The sequence below is a fragment of the Salvelinus sp. IW2-2015 genome, unplaced genomic scaffold (genome assembly GCF_002910315.2).
Source record: "Salvelinus sp. IW2-2015 unplaced genomic scaffold, ASM291031v2 Un_scaffold1129, whole genome shotgun sequence".
NCBI classification, from domain to species: Eukaryota; Metazoa; Chordata; class Actinopteri; order Salmoniformes; family Salmonidae; genus Salvelinus; species Salvelinus sp. IW2-2015.
The window spans coordinates 1-27,446 of NW_019942743.1; the positions used below are offsets into that span (position 1 = coordinate 1).

Below are 27,446 nucleotides of genomic sequence, written 5' to 3' on the forward strand. Positions count from 1 at the left end.
TGTATGGGGTGTGGGTTGTGACTGTGTGTGTGGTTGTGTGTGTGTGTTTGTTTGTTAATGTTTGTGGTGTCATTGTTTTGTTAATGTGTGTGATTGTGTGTGTGTGTGTGTGTATGTTGCACGTGAGTGTGTGTGCACTGAATAGTTTTAAAGAGTGTAATTAGATAGTTGTCATATAACTTGATTTTCTCCCATTCTGAGGCTGCATGTAAATTCACCTTTGACCTTASCTGTGCTCTGATTGATTTGATCCATGCACACTACCCTACAAAGGCATAACCTTAGAAGTAGGGGCCAATAAGGCCATACTGCTGTCTATATGATTGGATGGTCCCTGTCATCAAATATTTACACTAGTGGGCACTTTACAATCCTCGGGGGTCCTTCCTCCTCTCAGACAAATTTGATTTCCTACAACAGCAAGAAAAGGGAGAAGATCAAGGGTCATCACATGATATCTTTGTTGGCTCTGAAAGCGATCATGGAAGGGGAAAGATATGTTATTGTTGTAATCTATGTGTCACTCTGAATGTTGACAGTTCTGTAAGTCGCTTTGGATATAGGTGTCTGTTACATTACTATCTTATGAAGGTAATGAAAGAGGCTTAGTGTCGTGGATCATTATTAATAGGGCCAGGAGTTATTCCTGGTCAGGTTACATGGTCAGGGACAAACCCAGGTCCATGTTATCTAACATGGGAAAACTCCTGGCCTGAATCATAAACCCTTTATCTTGCTCTCTCTCTCTCACTCCTTTTCTCATCAACTCACTCTGCRCCTCTCTCCCCAGAACTGGTCGGGTATGAAATGTCAGTTTAAGCTGTTCCGGATGGCCATGGCTCTGGTCTGCAGTAAGTCTGTCTAAACTCTGAAGTTTCTCTATATTCAAATCCAAATTCCTACACCACTGTGTGACTAGCCACAGCCTGCAGGTAACCAAATCCAACACACYGCTTATTTGGATCATTAAAAAACAAAGTCGCTAGAGGGACCTCCGGTCTTGCGTACTGTTACAATAACCTTGCTCTTGACCTAGTTAGTACCGTGGTGGATGTAGGTTTGGAGACAGGAAGGGCCCTGTGGCTAGCAATAGAAGCTTAGAAAGAACATACCCACTCATGTAAGATTAATGTGGCAACGAGGACGGGTTTGTTGTGGTCTCAACCTTTATAGCACATAACCAACTTCTTATTTTTCACTTTAGTATAAGCATACGATTACAATTTGGCAAGTTACCATGATTTGTAAGAGATAAACATACCAGTATTTACAATAAACTAAAAATAACAATATCACTTGTTCACTATGGAAACAGGACTATTAACAGCATTATGGTAACACTTCTCTCTCCCCCCTCGTCAGTGAGTGTAGAGTTCGGCCGTGCCGTGTGGCTGCGGTTCTACCCGCCGGCCTTCCCGCCCTGCCCCAACCCCAGCTTTGTGGCCCACCTGGGGGGTGTGATGGTGGGGCTCACCCTGGGGGTTGTAGTCCTCCAGAACTACGAGCAGCGTCTCCAAGAGCAGTCTCTATTCTGGATCTTCTTCTCCGTCTACTTCCTCTTTGTCCTCTGTGCTGTCTTCTGGAATGTCTTCGCCTACAGCCTGCTGGACGTCCGGCTCCCACCCACGCCGTGAGCTCCCCCAGCCTGTGAGGGCAAACTGAGAGGGCCAACTACGTACATCAGATCCAATGGAACATAACCATCTAGGTCCAAGACTTCAGAATTTGTATCTTCATTTTAGAGTACTGTATGGAACAGAGTATGGCAGCATCTCCTCTTAAACCCAATGGTGCCTATAACTGTAAGAAAGAGGTTATTATGACAGCTAGCTTCAATGAAGGACAATTTCATAGGGTTGGAGATTGTTATGATACACATGTCTTCGATCTGTCATACTATAGTACTATTCTCTGTAAGTCTGGACTGAAGCTATGAAATGTTCAACTGTTGACATGTTACACTGTACTGTGTACATCTGACGTGATATGGTTTTGTTCCAACTTCCTGATTTTTCTTTGGTTACCTGACTGTTTATACATTCAACGATGCTACATGTACATTGTTGCCTTTCACAATATGTCTGGCAGGTCAAATGGCTAAAGCAGAATGAGATGGGTACTCAAGCTAGATATTTGCAGGGTGAATTGGCTTACGTTTTTGTTGTTGCCTTTGGTGTGTGTGTGTGTGCCATTTGCAGGAGTGGACAGTATTGGAGGAGTGGACAGTATCATCCAGGTTACACTGACTTACTTTATTTTGTCATGTGCAAATGGAAATGGAAGTCGAAACGAAGATATATGTGATGTTCGAACCCTCTGTGTTCCTGACTGTTGCCAAAACCATCCCTTAACCAATAGCATACAAAAGACAGAGCACTACAGAGAACATGTACTGTTTTATTAATAGGGGAATATGTTGCCTTTTGGGATGAGTACTGGTTGAGMTGAACGTCAGCATTCTCCCTCTAGCACAGACTTATTGATASGTATTCAATATTTAACTCTGTTACAGACTGTGGAAATGGTGCTACATGTAAATAGGTCCCTCTCTCCAGAGTTAGCCTTCAGTTAGTACTGTACTGTCAATGCCCATATTAAGGAGAAAGCTAAGTCATGTTGTATTGGATGCTGTGTTTGCTTCAACAGGAGAACACGTCGCATCTCAACCAGCCAAGGCTCAGATTAGCCTGGTCCCAGATCTGTTAGTGCTCTTACCAACTCCATTGCTGTCATTGTCAAGCCACAGATGTTTGGCATGACAATGAGTGACATGGAGTTGACATGGTACCAGGAACAGACTGGCACCCAGGCTAGCTCAAGCGTGTACTTTAACTTAACCTCGCGTTATGCCGCTTCACACAAAATAAATCATAAGAAAGACTGTAATTATTAACAAATTAATATTTTAACATACAATAGCCGGTTGTTGATTCTTGAATTGGTCTACAATGTGATGTGTAAAATATCCCGTGTATTTAGCATTTGTTGATTGTATATAATAAGGTCTATGATACGGAACATAGTGGTAACTGACAATATTTTAACAAGTGCATATTTTGTAGATTTGATATGTAAATACTGAATACTGGAATACATTCAACTGTTTTTATAATGAAACGTATTCTGACCTCTTGGTGTTATTTATAATTCAACCTGCACAAGTGTTTTGAAAGACCATTTTCATTCAATGCCTTTTGTTTTACTGCCCCCCCCCCACACACACACAAACACATACACACATACAATAACCCTACTGCACAACTACCCCAGCCAGACAGTTTTTTAGCAACACATTTTAYCTGAGATGACTGTTCAGCAAACTGATTGTCTAGAGTAGACTAAGGCCTCTTTCACATAGACAAACCATGGAGACAACAAGGGACCAATAGAGAAAAGGCCTCAGCGTTGTGAAGATATCTAAACAAACCCATTTGTATTTTGCCTCGCTCCAAACATCATAGTGTCCAGACATACACACACCAGTCTTTCTCTGTGGTCAGGGCTGTTGTGTAAAAAGACCTCCTCGGACCAAAGCTGGTTCAGTCACAAAACCGGATTAACTTTCCAAATGTTGTTTGGCGAGAGCTCTAGCCTGAGTGGCCGAAGAGGCCTTGAGGAAAACAGTTGATGTCAAAGTAATCAATGAAATACGTGAGGACATCAATAATGGCTGTTGATGTGGAAAAGGCTTTCGACCGACCGTCTTTAGTGGTGTTTTCTATTCAAAACTTTGTAAATATTCAACTTTCCAGCTGAAATAATACATTTCATAAAAATATTATATAAATACCCTGAAGCAAGAATATACACAAATAATACATTATCTGAATAAATTGCTTTAGAAAGGGGCACCGGACAGGGATGTCCTCTCTCCCCCCTCCTGTTTGCACTGGCAATTGAACCGCTTGTAGAAATAATTGGACAGGAGGACCCAAACGTAACAGGTATCAGTATTGGTACCATGAATATATACTAAACTTATTTGCTGACGATCTCCTGATATACCAGACTAATATTGAGTTTAATGCCTCCTTTCTTAAAAATATTTTTGGGAATACTCTAAAAACGGAAATAATGGCAATAGGAAAAATAAAAACAACAACTCGTGATCTACAGCAATCCATTAAGTGGACCACAAAAAAATATGAAATACTTAGGATGCGTAATAGGTTAAAACAAAGAAAAAATACATAAAGATAACTTTATCTCATTACTTAACAAGTTGAAAGTGGATCTAATTAAAATGATCAATCTCCCCATGAATCTTAAAGGTAGAATAAACCTCTTTATAATGGCAAGGCTCCCYAAGTTTTTGTATTTGTTTTCAGTAACACTAATTACCCTACAGAAGACATTCTTAGTATACTTGGCCATAACAGACTTTATATTTAGAGAATAAATAGGAAAGGTTTACATTTCCCTAAGTCTAAGGGTAGTTACAGACAAAGTAGAGTCGCAATTCAACAGCTCAAACGTGAGACGTATGTGGCAGGGTCTACAGTCAATCACGGATTACGAAAAGAAAACCAGCCCCATCGCGAACATCGACGTCCTGCTCCCAGACAAATTAAACAACTTCTTTGCTCGCTTTGAGGACAATACAATGCCACTGACACGGCCCGCTACCAAAGCCTGTGGGCTCTCCTTCACCGTGGCCAACATGAGTAAAACATTTAAACATGTAAACCCTCGCAAGGCTGCCGGCCCAGACTGCATCCCTTGCTGCGTCCTCAGGACATGCGCAGACCAGCTGGCTGGTGTGTTTACGGACATGTTCAATCAATCCCTATCCCAGTCTGCTGTGCCCACATGCTTCAGGATGGCCACTGTTGTTCCTGTTCCCAAGAAAGCGAAGGTAACTGAACTAAACGACTATCGCCCCGTAGCACTCACTTCTGTCATCATGAAGTGCTCTGAGAGACGAGTCCAGGATCATATCACCTCCACCCTACATGATACCCTAGACCCACTCCAATTTGCTTACCGCCCCAATAGGTCCACAGACGGCGCAATCGCCATCACACTGCACACTGCCCTATCCCATCTGGGCAAGAGGAATACCTATGTAAGAATGCTGTTCATCGACTACAGCTCAGCATTTAACACCATAGTACCCTCCAAACTTGACCCCGCCCTGTGCAATTGGGTCCTGGACTTTCTGATCGGCCGCCCCCAGGTGGTGAGGATAGGAAACAACATCTCCACCCGCTGATCCTCAAAACTGGGGCCCCACAAAGGTGCATTCTCAGCCCTCTCCTGTACTGCCTGTTCACCCATGACTGCGTGGCCATGCACGCCTCCAACTCAATCATCAAGTTTGTGGTAGGTTTGATTACCAACAACAACGAGATGACCTACAGGGAGGAGGTGAGGGCCCTCGGAGTGTGGTGTCAGGAAAATAACCTCTCACTCAACGTCAGCAGAACAAAGGAGGTGATCGTGGATTTCAGGAAACAGCAGAGGGAGCACCCCCCATCCACATTGACGGGACTTTAAATAACGCCACTTTAATAATGTCTACATATCCTACATTACTCATCWKATATGTATATACTGTATTCTATACCATGCACTGAATCTTGCCTATGCCGCAAGGCCATTGCTCATCCATGTATTTATATGTACATATTCTTATTCATCCCTTTACATTTGTGTGTATAAGGTAAAATGTGGAAAAAGTCAAAGGGTGGGAATACTTTCTGAATGCGCTGTAAAACTGTCCCAAAAGCAAAGTCCCAACAGCAGTCCCAACACTTTACCACTGCTACACCTGGCTATCAGCGGAGCCTTGTCTGGCATCCAAACAGTTAATTCAGCCTCATTTACTGTCTTCAAAAAAACATAGCTGATAGGGCTGACTTGCTTAAACAAATGTGGTTTCGACTGACAATTGAGATGTAGAAAATATGGCGTAAGGGGACGACAAGCGGATAAGAGGCAATCCGTAATTTAGATTAAGACATTAATGAGCGAGCTAGGACGGACGTAGTCAATATAACTATTTGTTCAGCACCTTTGAAATATACAGCGACAGAATTCAGAACATGGGCCGTTCTTACAGTGTTCTCCCTGTACACCAAATCAGAACAGTAACGTTAGGTGAAATTAAGAGGGAAAAATAGACCAAATTATTAGGGTGTGGCACATGGGCTACTAACAGCTTATTACACAACATTACACTTAGTATTACTTTCTTAGCTACAGTATACATATCTCCCTGGAATATTACATAATTTATGCAGCAGCATACAATACATTTTTTGGACTCACCTTGTTGTGCTGTGCTCACTTGAACAGGAAGGTGGCGCGGCGGTCCTTTGTGGGCAGATTTTGTCATCAAAGTTAGTCATCAAAGTCTGGCATTCTCTGGATTTATGGTGCTTTCAATACAACTGGGAACTCAGAAAAAAAACAAGGTTGAATCATGATGARGTCAGTGATCTTCAAGTCATAGCTCTAGAAAAAGGCCAGAGTTCCCGACTTACAATTCCGAGTTGGATGACCGTTCAAAAAGTATATTCCCAGTCGGAGCTCGTTTTTTTCCTGTTTTCCCAGTTGACTTGAACTCAGTGTTGAGATTTCCCAATTACGAGTTAACAGTTGTTTTGAGCGCGACAGAAATGATGCTGGATTGACAGCATGGCCAATGTTGAATGTTTATCATTTTAAGCTTGGAAAAGAGACCCTTAACCCCAGACTTGGGACCCCACACCCTCTCCACTGAATAGCAGGCTAGTGATTGCTTTGCAATGCTTGCAGTTAGCCACTGATTCCTTCCAAACCACTCATTACTGAATTTGCGATTTCCAACTTGTTGTGTAATGTTTAGGTCCAATGGCCGATGAGCACCGATACGTTTTATCTATAATTTCTCTTCATTATTTCTCTTCATATGACAAGGGTTAAAAAGGATTTGCCAGTAGATTGTCGTCTTGATTCATGATGATGACTGCTAGCTAAGATTTTGAAAGTATGATGTTGACATGATCAGTCCAATCAAAGCTACTGTAGATATAACGGGATTTGAGGTCATTTTATCTGTGGCCAAAGACCTTGAGTCTTCTTGGATGGGCACTTCTAATGTAACTCTATGGCAGCACCCCAAGGGGCTTGAGTTTTCGAGCTCCCCATGAGAACACTACAAACTGCTACGCTCTGTATTTTCCGCTGGCTGCCCCACCACAGAAAGTACTGAGTTAGGCTGAAACACCTGCATTTTGGAGCTGCCTTACTCAAGAAAGCAAAAAAAAGTTTGTATGTGGCTTTATTAACTCAATTATTTATTTAATTTAATTTCAATTGTTTGCAAACTAATATGTGACACGTATTAATGCCAAAATAACATGCCCCACATTAGCTAAAAATGACAGGTCGCCATTGGATAGGCCAGATATACAAAACCTTGCAGAAAGCCTATTCAACTGACAATCTATTAAAAACATATAGAAACTATTGGAACCAAGACTTAAAAATGACTGATATTGACGGAGGGAGTGTTGGAACATAATGAACGAAATTACATGCCTTATTATTTAAATATATATTTTAAAATCTGGCTACAGACAGAAACAACATAAAACAATTTGAAGTCTTACAAGCATTAGAAACAACATTGGGTGTGGATATGGTGYGAACATGTGGGTCTGAGCAAGTGTGATATCATTCATAATTGTGGAAATGTATGTAGAAAGTTAAGTTGTCTATTGTTTTTGTTAATGTGTGTTTTTGTTTATTGTAAAAAATWAATAAAAGTAAAATAAAATATATACAAATAAAATAAATGCTTGAGTACAAGAGTCGGCCCTAATTCATTCAGAGAAGGGAGGCCTGCCACTGTGGTGTCTCTTCAGTCTAGTCACTGCCTATGGGAAACAACAGCAGTTCCCAATTTATACAATTTAACATTCATTAGGAGCCCTGAAATTGGCTTCTGTTGTGTTTACTCACTTGCATAAATATCCCATTTTCCAAATTAATCATTTACCTAGGAGAGAGAAAGGGAGGGAGGGGGGAGAAAGAGAGAAAGGGAGCGAGAGGGAGGGAGGGTGYGATGGACATTCTCTGAAGTAGATGTATTGTTTCCTTTCTGCTCAGACTGCTGAGCACAGCTTTGGGTATAGTTATTTTCAGTTATTCAAATTAGTCTGGCTTATATGCAAGGCACTGGGGACTCACAATATAGGCCCTATTGAGTCTATGTGCTGATCTAATACATTTTTCTAGAAAATTTTATTGAATCAAATGAAATTGAACATCCATATCATAATGCATGGCATGCATTGCAAGTTGGTGCTGTTCAGTATTATAAACTGGGTGATTCGAGCCTGAATGCTGATTGTCTGACAGCCGTGGTATATCAGACCGTATACCACGGGCATGACAAAACATTTATTTTTACTTCTCTAATTACGTTAGTAACCAGTTTATAATAGCAATAAGGCACATCGGGGGGTTGTGCTATATGGCCAACAAACCACGCCTAATCGGCTGTATCAGGCACTCCGCGTAAGAAAAGTCCCGCTGGTTTATTGGCCATATACCACACCCCCCATGTCTTATTGCTTAATTGTTGTTGTTGTTGTTGTTCTATTATAAGGAGGGTTAGGCCCGCAACTCAAACTCAATGTGTTCGTATTTATTCAGCAGGTCTCAGTCAATGACTATATAGATCTACATTTGAATTGATTTCAGCATTGACGCATTCATCACCACACAATAGTATGGTGCAATGTCGCGCCCATGTGGACATTACAGTTATTACACCAGCACAGAATATATTGAAATGACGCGAGCAGAAAAACATTAAAAAATATAATATTTTGGTATGATTATTAAATTCCGATTATATCGGAGCAAATCCCCCAAAAGGTACAACTTCGTCAAAATGCTGGAAAGACGTATTTTAATCACTTTGTTTAGGGAATTGTGCACGTGTTCCATCAGCACAGCATTGTGGGTGCAATCATAATCCACTTCCTCCACTTGAAGAAGCGCCATTTTCGGCGTTGTCATACAGCATGTCGCTAATGTTTATGACATAATAAAAACGGATTTCAGTGTTTGTTATTATACGTTAGCTTTCCAAGTACTATCTGAAAGATGGGGCGAAAGAAGAAGAAGCAGATGAAGCCATGGTGCTGGTATCCTTTGGTTTGGGGAATAGACCAAACGCAAATCATGAAAGGAAAGTGAGGGCTCGAATGCTTAGCAAGGTAGCTACTAAGATACTGTAGGCCTCACAAAACCTGTAAAGACTTTTGATACTTTGTCGTATGTTTTTTAATATTGTTGTGGCAATTTAATTTTACAACACTCTCTTTTAGTTTTATCTCAACAAAGTTAACCTAAATGGTGTATATTGACGAACATTTTTACCGGAAATCTAGCTATGTTCGCTAACTAGCTAACGTTAGCGGATTTATTAGTTAGCAAAGTAACTTATTGTATTCATTATGTAGCTATCTACAACTACCCAGTTTGACGCTTACTCGGCATACTTTGTCTGTCACAGATGGTGGTCAGAAGTTGTGCTCAAAGAGTAACTATACCTTACGTTCAAATAAAGGAGTAACGTCAATATCAGGGAGCAGGCACCATCGATTGATTTAACTGAAACCAACCAACTAACGTTAGCTAGCTTGCTAACGTTAGTTTATACTCTATGACATTTCCTTAATTCACAACTTGAAGGTATTGTAATCGAGATTTCGATGATGAAAAGATCCTCATCCAACATCAAAAGGCCAAACATTTTAAGTGCCATATATGTCACAAGAAGTTGTACACTGGTCCAGGGCTGGCAATCCACTGTATGCAGGTTGGTATTCACATTAACAACATGTTGGTTATTCATTCATCTGTGTTGTCATACCTTTTATTTGTGATATGAWTCATTGATGGTGTGGGTCGTGTGTCTTTCAGGTTCACAAAGAGACCATCGACGGGGTCCCCAACGCTATACCTGGAAGGGTAGACATAGAATTGGAAATCTATGGCATGGAAGGAATTCCAGAGAAGGATATGCAGGAGAGGAGACGGACATTGGAACAAAAGCAGGGTTAGTTAGTGTTAACATTTCTTGCATTTGTACTGAGAAATGTGGGGGTTAGACCATAGAAGTCTACAGCCAGAACAAATCATCTTAAAGAAATATTGTGTGGCTAAAATACCCCCTTGTGTTCAGAGAGCCAGAAGAAGAAGCAGAATCAGGACGACTCTGACGAGGATGACGACGACGATGATGCTCCAGGCCCTTCGTTCGTTCAGCAGCAGATGCCTGCTGCCCAGCCCCAGGCTAGCTACGTCCCTCCCATGGCCCAGCCAGGCATCCTCCCCGGGGCCAGGGCTCCAGGCATGCCACCAGGAGCTTACTCAGGTAGGACATGGGCTGAATGGCCATACGATTGCTCTGTTCTGCCAGTAAGACATTTGCATCAAGTAATGATGATTGGCAAAAATGTTCAACTGCTCTGAATTGTGAATGAATCATGCCCATTCTGAACAAATCACAAACTGGAAAAAATACATTCCCTTCATCACCATATAATGGCTGATAAACTATACCTGGTGTGTTTAAAATCTATTTCTTTCCCTATTCTCCCCAATGCAGGAATGCCCCCTATGATGCCAGGTCACGGTGTCCCGCCCATGATGCATGGGATGCCCCCTGGTATGCACGGAATGCCACCAGGGTGAGTACTAACTCATACTACTCAGTGGGTGACATTTTCCTCTCTCAATGACACACTTAGCCATGGTGCGTTTGCTCACTCTTTGCAGGAGTTAAATGTCGCCCCGAACTGGTCCATTGTTGCAGAATCTGCCTTATTATTAAAGCTTCAGACAGTTAGATTTGATCATTCAGATTGAAACTCACACCTGTTGGTTTGATCTCCATACAGCATGATGCACGGGATGGGAGGGATGATGCCTCCAATGATGCAAGGGATGCCCGGTATGCCGCCAGGTAAGCACTGTCCTAGGAGGTACTCCTCTTCCCCTCCCTTACTCCAGTCACTCTGTACTCAGTGGGGTGGTCTGGCATTGACAGGGGATACAGCACCGTGGCCCTCTCACCTCTCATCTAGGACTATTCTCCTATATGAGGCTTGTGAGTGAGCGAGTTGACAATTTCACAAGACTAGAATAGTGCATAGAGCTGGGCGACATGGACAAAACTATATTTAATGATAAGCTTGAAACATGAATGTGCACCACAGTTGTTTTAATATTACCCTTAAAAAATACTACTACTTTGAATGTTGTAGCTATCGATTGTTCGGTTATCAATCACCTATATGAAACAAAATAAGTTTGCTGAAACGTCACATTTCTTTAGTAGGGCCCTATAGGTTATTTATTGTAATGAACGATATCAGCAAAATGCCCACGATAAGTGGTTGATGTCGATCATTTTCGTTTATCGTCCTAGCTCTAGTAGCACAAAATCATGTTCACTCTCCATTCTATCATGACCTAGAAACCATCTGCTCCCCTAACTTCTTGAGAAAGAACTGTGATTTGATATTGASACCTGATGTCTTGTCTATAGGAATGCCACCACACATGGGTCACCGTCCTGGTATGCCCCACATGGCCCAGCCCCCCACCCCGGCAGGGATGCCCCGGCCCGCCGCAGCAGCCCCTGCTGCCGTCAGCAAGCCCCTGTTCCCCAGCGCAGTACAGGTGGGTCACCTTGCCTAGAGGCGAGGTGGGATGGAGCTGTAGCTTGTCATATCTGACTCATTGGTTTACCTTCTTCATTTTAAATGGTGTCCATTGAATAATTCACCAAGAGGATTTCCTCTGTAGTAAGATGGTTGTACTGGTGCGCTCATCTCAGGCACATGCATACTATCAGAGTATCATCATTAATGATGGGGAGTAGGCTTGGGCGGTATCCAGATTGTCATACAGACCTTGTGCCATATCGGTATATTCGGTAATATCGGCACTGAACACAAGGGGCACTATTTTCAAACCCTCGCTGAGCTTTTGTAATCCAAAGATTAGCAATGCTAACAAGTACATGTAAAATCCCATAGAATGCTAACTAAATGCTAAAGAGCACATTGAACATTTAGACAGCCTCTGACCTAAACTGTTTTAAGGACAGACATCCCAGCTCACAAAGTTATAAAAGTAACTTCGAAAAGCTACAGTTTGCTGCACGCACAACACAATTATTAGACGGCAAGGCTTTTGATCCAGGAGGGGTTTTTCTGCTGTTACCTGCAATATAATTAATTTTGTAAGAAGCTAACCACTTAGCTAGATAGCTAACTAGCTACTAAATTAGCAAACCAAACGTACAGCTGCAGAGCATTTAGCACATTTTATAGACTATTTACTTAAAAGTTATAAAACATCTAGCTGGTGAACATTTAGTTGTGAATTTCATACTGTAACCTGATCACCTGGCGTGTTCTGCACAACAATGAGTGACTCACAAGGCTCTGGTCTCGTTATTGTGTGCTTGTAAACAAACACCATGTGACTGGGTACTAGCGGTAAGCTTCATAATGAAAAATTATCTGACAGGTGAAATGAAATGCGCAATCATTGTCTTTTAACATATTGCACAATTTGACTGCAGGTATTTACTTGAAATGTAGGAACAAATATTAACATTTATGCAATCTCCAAAGAAATAGTTTCAACGGTATTGAACGGTACATCCTGTGGCTATTTCCAAATACCCCGGTATATGGTATACCGTCCAYGCCTAATAGGGCGCAGCAATAGCAAAGTTGTATCGGTAATGCATCCATAGTAAGGAACAATAGTCAACTATAGCTCATTATCAAACTGCCCTCTCCTCGATTTCCTCTCTAGAGCTGCTGGTATTCACTCTAGGTTCTGCTAGTGTTGTTCACACTCTGCCTCTCTTCTTTATGCTGCAGATGGGCTCTCATGTTCCAAACACCATCACAGCCTCTCCCAGTAGCACTGCAGACTCTCAGTCTGCTGCCTCTAAGCCTCTGTTCTCTAACACTCCACAAGTAGGCAGGACTCTTTCACTTCCATGTCCCATAGACGCTTGTGGCATGCAGCATATCCGCTTAATTTGGTTGGGAATGCTACAAAATGTCTGTGTTCTGACATACACATAAGTTAACATATTCAGCAGGCTTTTTGTCATTACTTATGCATTTTTATGAATCGCTCCACCAAAAGGATGAGCTGCCGGTCGGCTTTCCCTTAGGAGGACTTTCTGCATGCCTGTGTGTGGCCTGCCTTAGTTTTCTAAGCACTGGATTGGTGATTTAAATATGTATTTTGTTTAGGCACAGCTTGCATTTTAGTAATTTTTCCCTTCCCCTGAATTGTTAGCATGATTTCCTCAGATGGTATTTTGCACAATGCAATGCTCATCAGCAATGTGTGATATGACAAGTTTTTCTTGAGTGTTTCAGCTGAACTGACGTTTCAATCACCTTTTCAAACTGCAATTTTATATGAATATAACCACCTGTGGAATCCTGATATTTTCCAGTCATTTCAAGTGCTAATCGGTTCAGCGTTAATTTGATGTACAGTGCACTCTGCTTATAAAAATCTGAGGAATCACCAATCGCTTGTGATCAAAAATCATGGGACAAATTCTGTTTCAAAATCATGGGACAAATTCTGTTTAGAAAGCACTTCTAAGGAATCAGTAGGTCAAATGTCTGAATATCTGATTCCTATGAGAGGAGAGCATTGTAATCTGTGTGTGTGTGTGTGATCATGATGAGTCACTCACCCATCTGACAGTGCATCTTCCTTCCGGTCTCCCAGGCCCAGCAGAGTGCCTCTGGAGCTGTGCCCCACAGCGCGCCCTCCACCTCCTCTGACCCTCCCAAAGCAACATTCCCCGCCTACACCCAGTCCTCTGCCTCCTCATCCTCCTCTAATCCCCCTAGTAACACTGTGGCCAAGCCCCCCGCCACAGTGACCAATAAGCCAGCCACCCTCACCACCATGAGTGCAACCAGTAAGTTGATCCACCCTGATGAGGATATCTCACTGGTAAGTTGCTCCTGCTTTGCGTTTTGCCCTTTCACAGTAAGTAATGAATGAGATAAAGTACATTTATCTGTCACGTTACWGTTTTGATACTTGTAATATTTGTTTAAAGCAAATTAGTTAAATCTAATATAAATGAGTTGTGTGATTTGTCCTTGCCGTTGCACTGAAAGGGATAGGCTAGTGTTGCGTCCTGTCTAAGAATCCTCTCTGTGTTTGTCTGCCTGGCAACAGGAGGAGCGACGGGCTCAGTTGCCCCGGTACCAGCGTAARGTGCCCAGGCAGGGGCAGGTCCACATGTCTGCCCCTCCTGTGGCGGCCGTGGGTGGCATGATGCCCCCACAGCAGGGCATGCCCCCCCAGCAGCCTGGCATGAGGCACCCCATGCACGGTAAGAGACGTTATGGCATCACTAGACCAGAAACTTTTAGCCTTTGATGGCACGAAAGACCCAAGTATCATACCAGTCAAAACATGTTTTTTGTTGCTTTTGCCACTTGCATTGTGAGTGTGATGTTTCAAAAGGCTTCCTCCTCCCTCCAGGTCAGTATGGTGGTCCCCCCCAGGGCATGCCTGGCTACATGCAGGGCGGGATGCCTCCGTATGGGCAGGGTCCTCCGATGGGATACCAAGGAGGGCCTCCCATGGGCATGAGGCCCCCCGTCATGTCTCCTGCAGGACGATACTGAAGAAGTCGCAACGACCTGGCCCCTCACTAGGTTTGGCGGTTAAACCTTTTCTCACCTTGTGGTTTTTAAAACTAGCCCAAGCCAATGAGCAGTAAGACCAACCAGTGATGGTGAAGAAAAGTATTGATGAAAAAAWATATATATACGCAGCACACGGACATTTAACATGACATCTTTAATGGGGGAAAAACATAGAAAAAACAAAACACACCAACTTGATGATAAAGGCAACATTGTCGTTGTGCAGATTTGATACATGTATGGTGTTTTTCTTCTCATGTTTCACTCAGGTTTGTAGAAGTGAAGTGTGTTAAATATGGTTCATATTGTTTTGACTGCTCGCTGCTGGAGTAACATGATCGTACCGCCCCCCCCCCCTTACAAAAAGGCAAGTTTCCTGTAAATATATGATTTTCTGTGACGAGGCCCTCACAGCACACTTTGTGTGTTGTTGGACGCCCTGTCCCCAACCGTATGGTTGGTGAGGGTCCTCCTTTATGATGACGATTCCAACTGTTTAGTAGTTTACCACCAGATCTATGGATTATTATTATCTATCAGTCTCTAGCTTCATTCTTATTTCAGGTTTATTCCATGATCAAAAGGGTAACTTGTGTGAATTTATTCTCTGTACTGTTTTAAACAATCTGTTGTAATAAAACTCACTTAAAATCCAACACTGTTTTCTTCCTGACCCGTGGATGGGGATGATGAGGCTTCATGAAGGTTTGTACCATGAAGGTTAGTACCTTCATCATGAAGGTTTGTACATAAATGTTGTATTTATGAAATATTGCTCAAATAATAGGATGTCAACTTTCTAGGTCTCTGGTATTTTTAAAACATGTTTTAATATACAAATTGTCTTGATGCAGATAAGTTTATCGCCTAGACCTTCTTTAATAGTAATCCAATCATTTAAACCTGCACCCTGAATGAGTTTATCTTCCTCACCTTAGGTTCACTAACATTTGCATGCAAGTGCTCTATACTGTGTGTGTGTTTGTGTGTGAGTAGTTGATGATAAATATACAGTTTACTTGATGTCAGGTGTATTTTTCCTGAACCACCTACTCATGTCCTCCGGTTGTCTAGCTTTTCAAGTCAGAGGGCCTTATTTGGTGTTAGTTCACTATGGTGCATCAGTGTTTCCCCTATATGCATTTAGCAGCAGCACAATGCCGCTGCTAAACCATGGCCACCACTGCAAAAAAATATATTTAAATGACTAAAACCAGGAATATAGAAACGATAATGGAGCAATATATTTTTGAAATAAAAATTGCCAAAATAAAAATGAGACGGTATCTAAAATTCCTAAATGTCATGACATAGGTCCCCCTTTGATTTTGTGTTTGAGTCGTTTAGATAAATTAAGAACAATGCATAAGCCCTGGCAAAATGTGTAGAATTGCAGGAAATGAGCTTTAAACCTGTAAAATGTTCATGGCAAAATGTGTAGAATTGCAGTAAACTTGCTTTAGAACAGCTACAGTTTCTCTGTGGCTGAGAGGAGGGCCTCTAAAATTTGCCATTTGCCATGCCCACTACCCCCACACGCTAACTTTGCCACCGCTGTTGGAAAAAAATACTAGGGGAAACACTGCATAGCATATTAAAATCGAAAAACCATTACTTTGATACTTTTTTTTAAAGCCCATGTCTATTTTGATGGTAATGTCCTTATCTGCTTTTCAGCCTAAAACACAGATTTCTTGCGAAACAGGTCAGTTATATCTGTAAGTACCCATTCCCTTATCATAGTGTGGCTGTATCTTGCACCGGATGTACCGTTTTAGTAGTAACTAGTTATTGAATCTGAAATAATGCATTTCGGGAGTTTTTCCAAGATTTGTATGTATTGTAGAGTTATTCTAAAGTACTTGCTCAAGCTTTGTTAGACCATTTGGTTGCATACAAATGTAATGAATGTTGAATGCTGTGGTGTGCCATTGTTGCCTCTTTCTGTCTGGTGGTGAAGGGGGCTGTTCGGTGGAAACTGGACACATTTTTATCCCACTCATTTGGTAAGTAGGATTTCACATCAGTTTGAAAGTATTCATACCGCTTGTTACAGCCTGAATTCAAAATGGATTAAATAGATTCTCACCCATCTACCCACAATACCCCATAATGACAAAGTGAAATCATGTTTGAAAATGAAATACATATGTATTCAACCCCTTGAGTCAATCATTACATGTTAGAATCACCTTTGGCAGCCATTACAGCGCAAGTTTTTTTGGGTAAGTCTCTTAAGAGCTTTCCACACCTGGATTGTATTATATTAGCATATTTTTCAAACTCTGTCAATTTGGTTGTTGATCATTACTAGACAGCCATTTTCAAGTCTTGTCATAGATTTTAAAACAGATTTAAGTCAACTCTTAACTAGGCCATTCAGTTACATTCAAGCAACTCCAGTGTATATTTGACCAGTGTTTTAGGTTATTGTCCTGCTGAAAGGTACATTTGTCTCCCAGTGTCTTTTGGAAAGCAGACTGAATCAGGTTTTCATTTAGGTTTTTTCATGTGCTTAGCTCTATTCTGTTTCTTCTTATCCTAAACTCCCTAGTCCTTGCTGACGACTAGCATACCCATAACATGATGCAGCCATCACCACCATGCTTGAAAATATGAAGAGGGTGTAGTCATTGATGTGTTGGATTTGCCCAAAACACAATTTGTATTCAGGACATAAAGTACATTTCTTTGCCACGTCTTTTATGCTGTACAGGCTTCCTTTTCACTCTCATTTAGGTTAGTATTGTGGAGTAACTACAATGTTGATCAATCATCAGTTTTCGATCACAACCATTAAACTCAAATGTACCTTTTGTGCAACTACCAACACCAGAGTCCAAAGGGATACATTCTAATAACAAGCATATCATTTAAGCATATTATGCAGATAAGACATCTTAATTATCTATGTTACCTAACTCATTCTGAGTCTTCCACCACAATTGATATACCATCCAAAGTGTTATAACTTCACCATGCTCAAAGGGATATTCAATGTCTGCTTTTTATTTGAATTGTACCCACCTACCAATAGATACCCTTTGCGAGGCATTTGAAAATCGCCCTGGTCTTTGTGGCGAATCTGTTTTGAAATTCACTGCTCGGCTCGGGGACCTTTTTATCTGTATGTGTGGGGTACAGTAATGAGGTAGTTATTCAACTCATGTTAAGCACTATTATTGCACACAGTGAGTCCATACAACTTTTATTGTGACTTAAGCAAATTTTTACTCCTGAATTTATTTAGGCTTGCCAGAACAAAGGGGTTGAATACTTTTTGATTCAAGACGTTTCAGCTTTACATTTAATGAATTTGTAAAAAGTTCAAAATAACAATTCCACTTAAACTTTGTGCGGTATTGTGTAAGCCAGTGACACAATCTCAATTTAATCCATTTTTAAATTCTGGCTGTAACACAAAGTAGAAAAAGTCAAGGGGTGTGAGTACTTTTGGAAGGCACTGCACATGGCTGTTGTAAAATAATGATTGACAAGTTCATTTGAAAACATTCCCAGACCATATTACAGTAATGTTTAAAAAAAAGTTATGATCATTGTTTACTTATTAATACTTATGGGTTATAGTATTTGGTTTGTTGGATGTCGTCGTCAACACTCGTCCGAACTCCTCTTCCAACTCTCGCAACAATGCTCAAAACTGTCTTGGATGTGCTGCTGTCATTAATACCTTAAACTGTTACTCGGATTAGCGTCACCATTATAATTGAGTTCTCCCCAGTTATAATTGTCAACATGCATCCTATAACGTTCTTTTAAAGGGAACATTGGCCTGTTTGTTCATTAACTATACATTTCACATAAAACAAATAGACATGTTATTTCACAAGACAATGTAGGCAGTATCACAGTTTCTCTCCACTTGCTGATGTGCATAAATGTATCCTAATGTAAAAATCCAAATGCTTTGTATCAAAACACTCACTGTATAATAATAATAAATCATGTGTATACTGTACAATTTTCAGTGTGTTTTTTTTCAAGCCTATCTCGTTAACCCCATTTTATACCAGGAACAGGACACATCTGAAGCAGCATGTAAGAGGACCACTAGATGGTCTTGTTGGGTCGTGAACTTGACTTCCTCAAATAACTGTTTCCAATATCTCCCACGACATTACAGTGAATAGTTAGTCTTGCGGTATGTTGTAACTTTTATAACATTTTATAAACCTTCAACACATTTAGTTACTTTGAAGTTGTTTGGTTGATACCTAAATATATTCTCTTAGTAGCAGTATTTGGCTGAAATTGACAGATTTTTGCAGCTTTACAAATGGCTAAGAACTCAGTATTTTATACTCTTAGTATAAGGTCAACACACTTTCTGTCTGGCTTCAGTATTTTGCATTTGCAGAACCCTCATCTTTACAGATAAATATTTTGTAGTAATTATGTAAAGGTGGGTGTGGCTTTTTGCTGTGACACATGTGAGTAGTCTTCCTGTTATGGTTTGAGGTGGAGAAGTTCCTGTAGCTAGTCACCAATTTCCCCTCATCTGGCTGAGACCCCCCCCCCCCAGTCAAGTGAGTCACACTCAACAATTCTAGTTTAATACAGACACTTATGTCTGAGGCTCACTGCATGCTGCTCAGTGTGTGATAGCATCATCATATAAGAACAAGGGAAGTCATGACTCTTCATCTGACAGGTGTTTGGCTGCTGCTCATCACACATACAGTGTTGGGTAAGTCTTGTTTTTGCAACTTTTGGTGTGGGGTTAGTTTATTGGGAACTGTGTTGGCCACAGGAGGCTGCTGAGGGGAGGGCGGCTCATAATGGCTGGCGTGAATGGAATGGCATCAAACACATAGAAACCACAGGTTTGATTGATTTGATACCATTCCACTCATTCCTCTCCAGCCATTAACACGAGCTTGTCCTCTCCAATTAAGGTGCTACCGACCTCCTGTGGTGTTGGAATTTTTCTTCTGCCATTGCAAGTTTTGGATGACTTTATCATGGAGTAGTTTAATGCCTATAAAAACAGCACTTGTTTGGTTTAGTCTAACCAGAGGCCTGTATCTGTTCCATATCACTACATTGATCATTATGCAGATGCTTTCTTGACCAGGGTAGGGAGGTCCAAACCATGCGTCAGTACAGTGGGCTTCCCTTATATGACCACCAACAAGCCATAAAAAACAACCAATGACACTTACGGGGCGCCCGAGTGGCGCAGCCGTCTAAGGCACTGCGTCTCAATGCTAGAGGCGTCACTGCAGACAGCCTGTTTCGTTTCCAGGCTGTATCACAATCGGCCGTGATTGGGAGTCCCATAGAGCGGCTCACAGTTGGCCCAGCGTCGTCTGGGGGGTTGCGCCTGGGGAGGCCGCCATTGTAAATAAGAATTCGTTTTTAATGGCACTGCCTTGTTAAATAAAGGTAAAATAAAAACGGGGAGCTAACGTTGTATTACCTTCCTATATGTTGCCTCCTAGTGTTCTGTGATATGGAATTCTTGGAGAGAACGCAGGGTGACTCTGTAGAGTTCTACTGTATCTCTGAGTTCAATGCCTCCAGGCCCATTGGGCTCTACCTGAAACGCAAGTGGCTGCAGCCCAACCAAGAGGTCCTGTTCATGTATACTGAACAAAAGCCTTCGTTTTACGATGACGTCAAAGAGCGCATCCATGTCACGGGAGACCCGAGTACTCACCGGGTCAACGTGACCATCAACCAGCTGAACGGAACAGACACAGACCTCTACTACTGCGAGTTTGTCTTCCCCGATGCCTCCAGCGTCGATCAAAAGATTCCAAGCAATATGGAGTTCTTTCTGTACGTCGACAATGTTGGTGAGTATTCTTTATGGATTCCTTAATTTATTTCCTTTTTTATGTTTCTTGATGCGAATGGAGTTGTTGACACCATGATGTGTGTCAAACAGTCACAGTAGCCTGCGTGGTTTCCATTTTTTTGGTAATGACTCCAGACGCCACAGCTGAGCCACGCTGTTCATGTTATGCATCCTGCCACTGCTTCCTCCTTAGAATAGCCCTGGCTCTAGCAACATACTCTCCTCTACCCCGTCCACAAAGCCAGTCATACTAGTGTTTGTTACCCATCTGGAGAAAATGTCCCAGACAATAAGATGGATGTAGGCCTGATAGAGACGTGCGCCGGGGGGTCAGCTGTCCTCCCCTGCCTCGCCCCCTACMGTTCCCCCTCGGCCATGGAAGGGGTATGCCTGAAGAGACGGTGTGGCCGGGCTCCAGTGGAGGTGCTGTTCCACTCAAAGCGTCCCTTTTCCTCCGCATCGTTCCCCCCAGAAGAGAGGCTTCACCTGGGCACGGGGCTGGGCGGCCTGGCCTACAACCTCACCCTGCTAAAGATGCAGCCGGAAGAGAGCGCCTTTTACAGCTGTGAGCTACTGCTCCCCGGCAGGCCCGACAACAGTGCCAGGCTAGGGAGACACGTGTACTTTGTGTCTGTGCAAGGTGGGTCTTTATCTACTTCCCCAGAGTCAGATAAACTCATGGATATTTTTGTCTGCGTCTAGTATGAAGGGGAAGTTGGAGGTAGTTTCGCGAGACCATACTAGCTAGCGTTAGCGCAATGATTCAAACTGCACACAGACATAAAATGGTATCCACAAGTTCCCAAACTATCCCTTTTACTCCGCCACTTTCTCTCTTTTAAACTAAATTCATGCCAGAAAATGTCCAGTTTATCTGTGGAAGCTGTTTCTATGACGCTGTAATTGTTTATTAACTCTAGTAGCCAAATCAGTAACCCAGGTAACAATTATCAAACAGACAATGTTCTGTTAGTAATTCATTTAATGTTCATCATACACAGTATATGAAGGGTTGTCGATGTATTTTTAATTCAGGAAGTGAGTTGACATTCTGTGAAAGGCTTAAGTCTGACACCACATTTTGGATTTTATTGTTGTTTCCCCAGATGTTACTTGTAGCTGTGCAGGTTATGCTCCACTGCTCTATGCCCTTTCTGCTGCTGTGGGGCTGCTACTCATCTTCCTTATGGCCCTGGGAGTGGCTCATTATGTGAGTAGGACTGTAACCTACTTACTATGAACAAAAAGATTGACACACAGAATATTATTTATAGAAATGGTAGCCACTCCAGTTTTTTTACTGCTTTCATCATGTCATAATTTAAAAAGCATTACAACCTCACATTCTGCAAAATTCTCATACATTTTCTTGAAATCACAAACCATTCTTCGCTATGAGTTTATAAAGCCACAATCTAACCTTTTACAGCCACACCTGTAACCTCTATGGTTGTAGACTGGGGAGACATGATATTGTAATGTTTTTAGATACTTACTCATTTGGTAGCTACTGTATTCCTCAAGTGACAAATGTGGCAGTACCATAACACTGATTTCTGACTGGTATGACTAGGTACCAGTGATTTGTCAAACACATCAAATTGAGGAAGGGTGCCACTTTGAATCAAAGCATCCATCCTCTTACTATTCACAGAATTTCACACAGGAAAGATACTAGTTTCACTAGTTGTTTTCTCCTGCTGCCTTCTCTGATTGGCCTCTGTCCTCTGTTGTCAGGGTAAGACCCGAGGCGACCGTGTCAAACCGCAGCCCCACCAGGTCTCCATCTACGAGGAGATGGTCGGGGTGCGGCCCCCCAACCGGAATGGAAAAGTGTCCCCCTCTTACCACCCGAGGCCCCCCTTTCATCTGGAGGAAAAGGATGCTTCCGCCTATGACACCCCCCCTCTGAGGTCTCGACAGGAAAACCACTATGAGAGGCCTGAAGGGGTACCGCTAGTATCTGAAACTGTTGGGGAGATGTGAGGAACGAGGTTGGCACTATCTCGCCAACACTGTGTTTAACTATTCATTTATAAACTGGAGTCTGAACTATAACTACAACTTACTCACATAACTTTCAATTTGGACAACCAACATCCACCTTAGCCCACCTAACTTAGTTTGTTGTACTGTAAATGCTGGCAGCTGAATGTTGTAGCTTTGCTTTTTTTAAAGGAATGGTATTCAATTTTTTTTTTTATAAACAAGAAAGTGTAATACTTGTGTTGTGTAGTATTTTGACATTTACATGTATCCATGCCCTTTCCTCACTGTCCAGTCCACAGGGAACTGTTATTATTGCCAATCATGGAGATGGGCTCAATATTTCTGCTGGATCAGTGCTGGAAACAGACAACAATCGTGGCCATCCCATTATATGCAACTAGTCACCTTATGGCAAAATTCGCCGTTTTGAATCTAAAATAGGTGACATACGTGAATCGTGTAGATCAGATGAGAAAAGTTTGGATCACAACTAGCTGTAAGCGAACGAGTGATGCGCGTTTGGCGCAATACTGGCTGTATCCAACGCTTCGAACACACCGACTGTGTTTTGCGTTTCGATACACCAGAAGTACATTCATTTCCAATGGAACGCTGCATTTGCCTTGCAGCATTGCGTTGCGTTCTGTGTGGTGCATCAAATTGTATGCGTGGACTTGACAGAAAGTAGCAAAATATGAATGTAGATTTTTTTTTTGCACACATATTCAGTAAAAATGTGGGATTACATAAAAACAGTTTGATTGCATAATATCTTTACATTTTTTTATTCATTTATTTGCCAAGTATATTATTTATTCGATGACAATATAATTTCCCTCCAAAATGCAGTTTGAGGAAATGCAATAATAAATAGTCAAGATAGGCAGAGTAGGCTCTTTCAACAATGAGACCAACGTTGAGGAAGGTGGTCTTGATCGCGCTGTTGGGCCGGGACCAGCCCCGCCGAAAGCGCAGGTCTGTGTGGGTRCAGAGATGGTTAAAGTCCCGAAAGCAGGCAGGGGAGTTCCACCGTCTAATTCAAGAGCTTCGACTGTTTGGAGAGGAATTCCGAKGTTACTTTCGTCTGGACCGAAGCCAGTTCATCACCTGCTCCAGATGGTTGGAGCCAGGATCACCCGGATGGATACCAACTACCYGGAGTCCATCAGCCCAGTTGAACGCCTGGCGATTTGTCTCCGGTAAGCTACATTCTWGTACATTTTTAAAGCCTTTGATACCATAATTGATTGATATTTGATACATTGTTTTTATGTGCAACCTAGCTAGCTAAAGGGATCTAGTTAATAATCCCTATTTGACATCAGATGTACTTTTACAGAATGTTCATTGGGACTATAACTTCCCAAAGTTGGTTTATAATCCTTTTTTAATTATGCAATGTTACCAAATGAAAAGAAAGGTGCCTTCTACCCTGATTAAGGTAGGCTAGTCTTCTCCAGGACCCATTGTTGTTCAAGACAGTTAGTCATTCATTACATTCTTATTGTACTCACATACACTCTTAGAGAAAAAGGTTCCAAAAGTGTCCCTTCTGCTTTCCCCATAGGATAACCATTTTTGGTTCCAGGTATAATACATGGAACCCAATAGGGTTCTACTTGGAACCAAAAGGGGTACTACCTGGAACCTAAAAGGGATCTCCTATGGGGACAGCCAGAGAACCCTTTTAAGTAGATAGTACCATTCTTTCTAAGAGTAGAGTTGGCCTGGACTACAGTTTATTGATATAGTCATAGACTGAATTGTACTGTTTCAAGGCATTGTTAATGATGGTTGATGAGTATTACAATATAATTAGTATAGCATAATAAACAGTAATGAGGTAGCTATATGAGTAGATATAATATGTGGGTGGAATTCAAGTTATACACAATATTTATCATTATATTTTAGATTCTTGGCGACAMGGGACTCCTACAGGACCATAGGATTCAACTTCCGAGTTGGACGGTCCACGGTGGCAGGCATTGTCCCCTCTGTGGCACAAGCCATTTGGGACTGTCTGYTTGGTGAATACATGCCTGTCCCCAAGGAGGAAGACTGGAGGGCCATCGCTGCCGAGTTCCTAGAGAGGTGGAATTTCCCCAACTGTCTTGGCTCCATTGACGGGAAACATGTAGTAATCCAGGCTCAGGTTCGCAATTCTACAACTACAAGGGTACATATTCAGTTGTACTCTTGGCTGTAGTAGATGCCATCTACTGTTTCCGTGTTGTCGATGTTGGTGCTTACGGCAAGGGAAGTGATGGCGGGACCKTCCGGGACTCTGCCTTTGGCCAGGCACTTCAGGATGGCACCCTGGATATTCCACCACCTGCATCACTCCCTGGGGCTGAAGACCTGGGACCTGTTCCCCACATCTTCGTCGGCGATGAGACCTTCCCTTTAAGACCCAACCTCATGAGGCCCTACGCTGGACGCCATTGCCAAAGCCTGTAAGGATCTTTAACAAACGACTGTCCAGGGCAAGGTTAGTTGTTGAATGCGCCTTTGGAATTCTGGCAGCCCGATGGAGAATGTATCGGAGTGCTTGGTCTCAGCCCCTCAAATGTCGATGCCTGCGTGAAGGCCACATGTGTTCTCCACAACTACCTGCGGAGGTCATTCCAGGAGCCGCTCCGGATGGAGATGGGCACGCCAAATGGTCACCTTCCTGATGTCACCAGGGCAGGTGCCAACAACGCCCCCAGACAGACACTCCAGGTGAGGGAGAAGCTGACCACCTACTTCTCATCGCCAGCAGGTGAAGTCCCATGGCAGTATGCCGTGGAGTGAAACGGCTCTTTTAAGAGCCCCATTTTAAGAACCATCCACCGTTGTCCATAAAATTGCATTTTTRCCCCAGATTACTTTATATATCATTGTCTCTCTTCATTTGGAAGCTATATTTAAGTGACATTTGGGAGTAAAGACCACACCTTAATAACCCCTTCCCTCTCCCATTAACGTCAGTATTATACACACCTGGCATGGTACATCAGGTGAGCGGGAGCACTAATTAAGGTTATACGACATACAGTTAGTATGATAACAAAGGGAAAGGGTAACCTAGGGTCCATACAAATAGTACAGTTTACCACCATGTTCACTGGCCTGACAAAATACAGGTGGGAAAAAAACTAATTAGGAAGAGAATGTGTTTTTACTTTCATCTTGTCTTAGATCTGCAAAGGTGTAGGGAAGAAATAATCAGATTAAGTCTAAATTAGATATTAATAAACAACTGACTATGAAAACATAATTTAATAAGTATTCAAGAACATGACAGGTATGTGTGTTGTAAAAATGTTTAAAAAAATGGAACTATTGAAAGAGGTGTGTATATGCGTGTAAAAAATAAATAAAATGAATGTATAGCCTGTAATCTGTAAGAGAACAACAAGAGCATGTATTTTTGGCACAACTGCAGACCGATAAAGGGACTACTCATAAAGCCTAGACGTAGTAGGGGAACTTCAGACATGGCCATAAAGAGAGAGGGCAGGGCACTGGAGATCTGAGGTATGAAGAGGTGTGTGTGTGTGTCTCTGTCTCTGAAAAAAAGGAAATAATATGTAGCCATAACACAGCTAAACAACCAAATGGCCCCTGGATGTCATGGACCAGTCGATGGAACATAACTTCACAAAAAGTTTCAACACCCTGGTTTTCAAGTGGTTTTAAAGGAAATAAATATATTGACCTTTAGTCTCGTAAGAGACCAAGAGCATCTGTGAAAACTCTGTATGAGTTTCAATTCAGAAATCTATGTAACACTAATAATGAATGCTATCCTAAGAATTTATAAACAAATGACTTTATGAATTGACTGAATTTAAACAGAACTGACGTGTGTGAAAAGAAAGGTACAATGAGGGAGGTCAAAACAACCAGACAACTCCTCTTCCTGTGAGCTGGTTGGCTAAATTGACTCAATTTCTGAAAGGGAAGAGAAAAACAACACATACAAGCTTAACATAATATGACACCATAAAAGGTGAGATTTATGTTAACTAAATACTGCTTGTGTAATACTTGCTGTTTACTCATGGAATTTGTATTTCAGATCAAAAGATGAATATGACAGGCAAATATTTAGACAGCAACCTGTTTTGGGATATTTTCTAACCCAGAAACAACAGCTATACATTTGCCTCATATTAATACTTTGATCTGAAATACCAATTAACCTACATGAGTATACTCTAAAAATGACCTACTTTACTTCACTGTCGCACACTTATGACACTACCTGTGATGTGGGAAAAAAAAACGTACCATTGAACTCGGCTTCGAAAAGCAGCTGATACATTTTAACCTTGACTGCTGCTTTTCTTTGCTGAGGCAGTCTCTTCAGTGTTGGCACCAGGCTCATGGCAAAGAGGGTCTCTTCATCCTCCTTCCTGTGAGCATCAGGTTGGGCTGCATCCCTCTCGACGACTTGGAGGAGCCTTTGCTGAAATGAGTTGAGCGGATCTGGGGTCTGGTACCTCCGATGACGCCTGGTGTGATGTTGTTCCTCTTTGTTTCTCTCTGTTTCTCTCGTTTGTCTCCACGGCCACATCCTGTTCAACGAGGTCCTCAGTGGTCACTTCCGTGAGGTTCATAATAATCTCAGGTGGTCCCAGATCCAGAGGTGCTTCCTCCATGTCATCATCTTCCATGGCTGCACCGGTAGTGGTCATACTCGTGGATGATGTAGACGTTGTAGAGGGTCTCGCTGCACCGGTAGTGGTCATACTCGTGGATGATGTAGACGTTTGTAGAAGGGTCCTCACTGCACCGGTGGTGGTCATACTCGTGGAGTATGTAGACGTTGTAGAGGGTCTCGCTGCACCGGTGGTGTCATACTCGTGGATGATGTTGTAGAGGATCTCACTACACCGGTAGTAGTCATACTCTGGATGATGTAGACGTTG

General features: G+C 42.1%; 3 protein-coding genes, 2 long non-coding RNA genes and 1 other non-coding gene across 10 annotated transcripts; 5 read left to right on the plus strand and 1 right to left on the minus strand.

Annotated features, from left to right (window-relative positions):
- Positions 1–770: 770 nt before the first annotated feature.
- LOC112069834 (rhomboid-related protein 3) lies at positions 771–2,088 on the plus strand. Its single transcript, XM_024137206.2, has 2 exons — positions 771–851; positions 1,363–2,088. The coding sequence occupies exons 1-2, from the start codon at positions 803–805 to the stop codon at positions 1,632–1,634; spliced, it is 321 nt and encodes a 106-aa protein (XP_023992974.2). The 5' UTR covers positions 771–802; the 3' UTR covers positions 1,635–2,088.
- Positions 2,089–8,968: 6,880 nt separating this feature from the next.
- LOC111981390 (BUB3-interacting and GLEBS motif-containing protein ZNF207) lies at positions 8,969–15,373 on the plus strand. Of its 2 annotated transcripts, XM_024012662.3 has the most exons (11): positions 8,969–9,140; positions 9,691–9,817; positions 9,922–10,057; positions 10,184–10,375; positions 10,610–10,691; positions 10,902–10,966; positions 11,552–11,685; positions 12,903–13,001; positions 13,780–14,010; positions 14,242–14,398; positions 14,551–15,373. In XM_024012662.3, exons 1-11 carry the CDS (start codon positions 9,100–9,102, stop codon positions 14,694–14,696), a joined length of 1,410 nt encoding a protein of 469 aa, XP_023868430.2. In that variant the 5' UTR covers positions 8,969–9,099; the 3' UTR covers positions 14,697–15,373. The 2 variants fall into 2 exon arrangements, with proteins under 2 accessions (XP_023868430.2, XP_023868512.2); XM_024012744.3 differs by lacking the exon at positions 12,903–13,001.
- On the plus strand, positions 10,994–11,131 carry LOC111971165 (small nucleolar RNA SNORA49). Its single transcript, XR_002878236.1, has one exon. It is a non-coding gene; the product is annotated as a small nucleolar RNA SNORA49 (small nucleolar RNA).
- Positions 15,374–15,377: 4 nt separating the features above from the next.
- On the plus strand, positions 15,378–22,788 carry LOC112069835 (uncharacterized). Of its 4 annotated transcripts, none has more exons than XM_070438718.1 (8): positions 15,378–15,437; positions 16,395–16,422; positions 16,678–16,723; positions 19,390–19,425; positions 20,180–20,536; positions 20,813–21,178; positions 21,645–21,748; positions 22,276–22,788. In XM_070438718.1, the coding sequence occupies exons 5-8, from the start codon at positions 20,191–20,193 to the stop codon at positions 22,522–22,524; spliced, it is 1,065 nt and encodes a 354-aa protein (XP_070294819.1). In that variant the 5' UTR covers positions 15,378–15,437; positions 16,395–16,422; positions 16,678–16,723; positions 19,390–19,425; positions 20,180–20,190; the 3' UTR covers positions 22,525–22,788. The 4 variants fall into 4 exon arrangements, with proteins under 4 accessions (XP_070294819.1, XP_070294818.1, XP_070294817.1 ...); XM_070438717.1 differs by having other exon boundaries at positions 15,392–15,437; positions 16,395–16,435; XM_070438716.1 differs by lacking the exon at positions 15,378–15,437 and adding an exon at positions 18,752–18,879 and having other exon boundaries at positions 16,035–16,435.
- A 571-nt stretch (positions 22,789–23,359) lies between these two features.
- On the plus strand, positions 23,360–25,589 carry LOC139024170 (uncharacterized). Its single transcript, XR_011475461.1, has 2 exons — positions 23,360–23,726; positions 24,442–25,589. It is a non-coding gene; the product is annotated as an uncharacterized lncRNA (long non-coding RNA).
- A 303-nt stretch (positions 25,590–25,892) lies between these two features.
- LOC112069836 (uncharacterized) lies at positions 25,893–27,302 on the minus strand. Its single transcript, XR_002893799.2, has 2 exons — positions 26,806–27,302; positions 25,893–26,466 (listed from the first exon to the last, which is right to left on the minus strand). It is a non-coding gene; the product is annotated as an uncharacterized lncRNA (long non-coding RNA).
- Positions 27,303–27,446: the final 144 nt, after the last annotated feature.

Excerpts from the sequence above, each read along its gene's own strand:
- LOC112069834 (XM_024137206.2), top strand. The coding sequence starts at position 803 with ATGAAATGTCAGTTTAAGCTGTTCCGGATGGCCATGGCTCTGGTCTGC. Across the intron at positions 852-1,362 it reads GGCCATGGCTCTGGTCTGCA|TGAGTGTAGAGTTCGGCCGT; the intron begins GTAAGTCTGTCT and ends CCCCCTCGTCAG.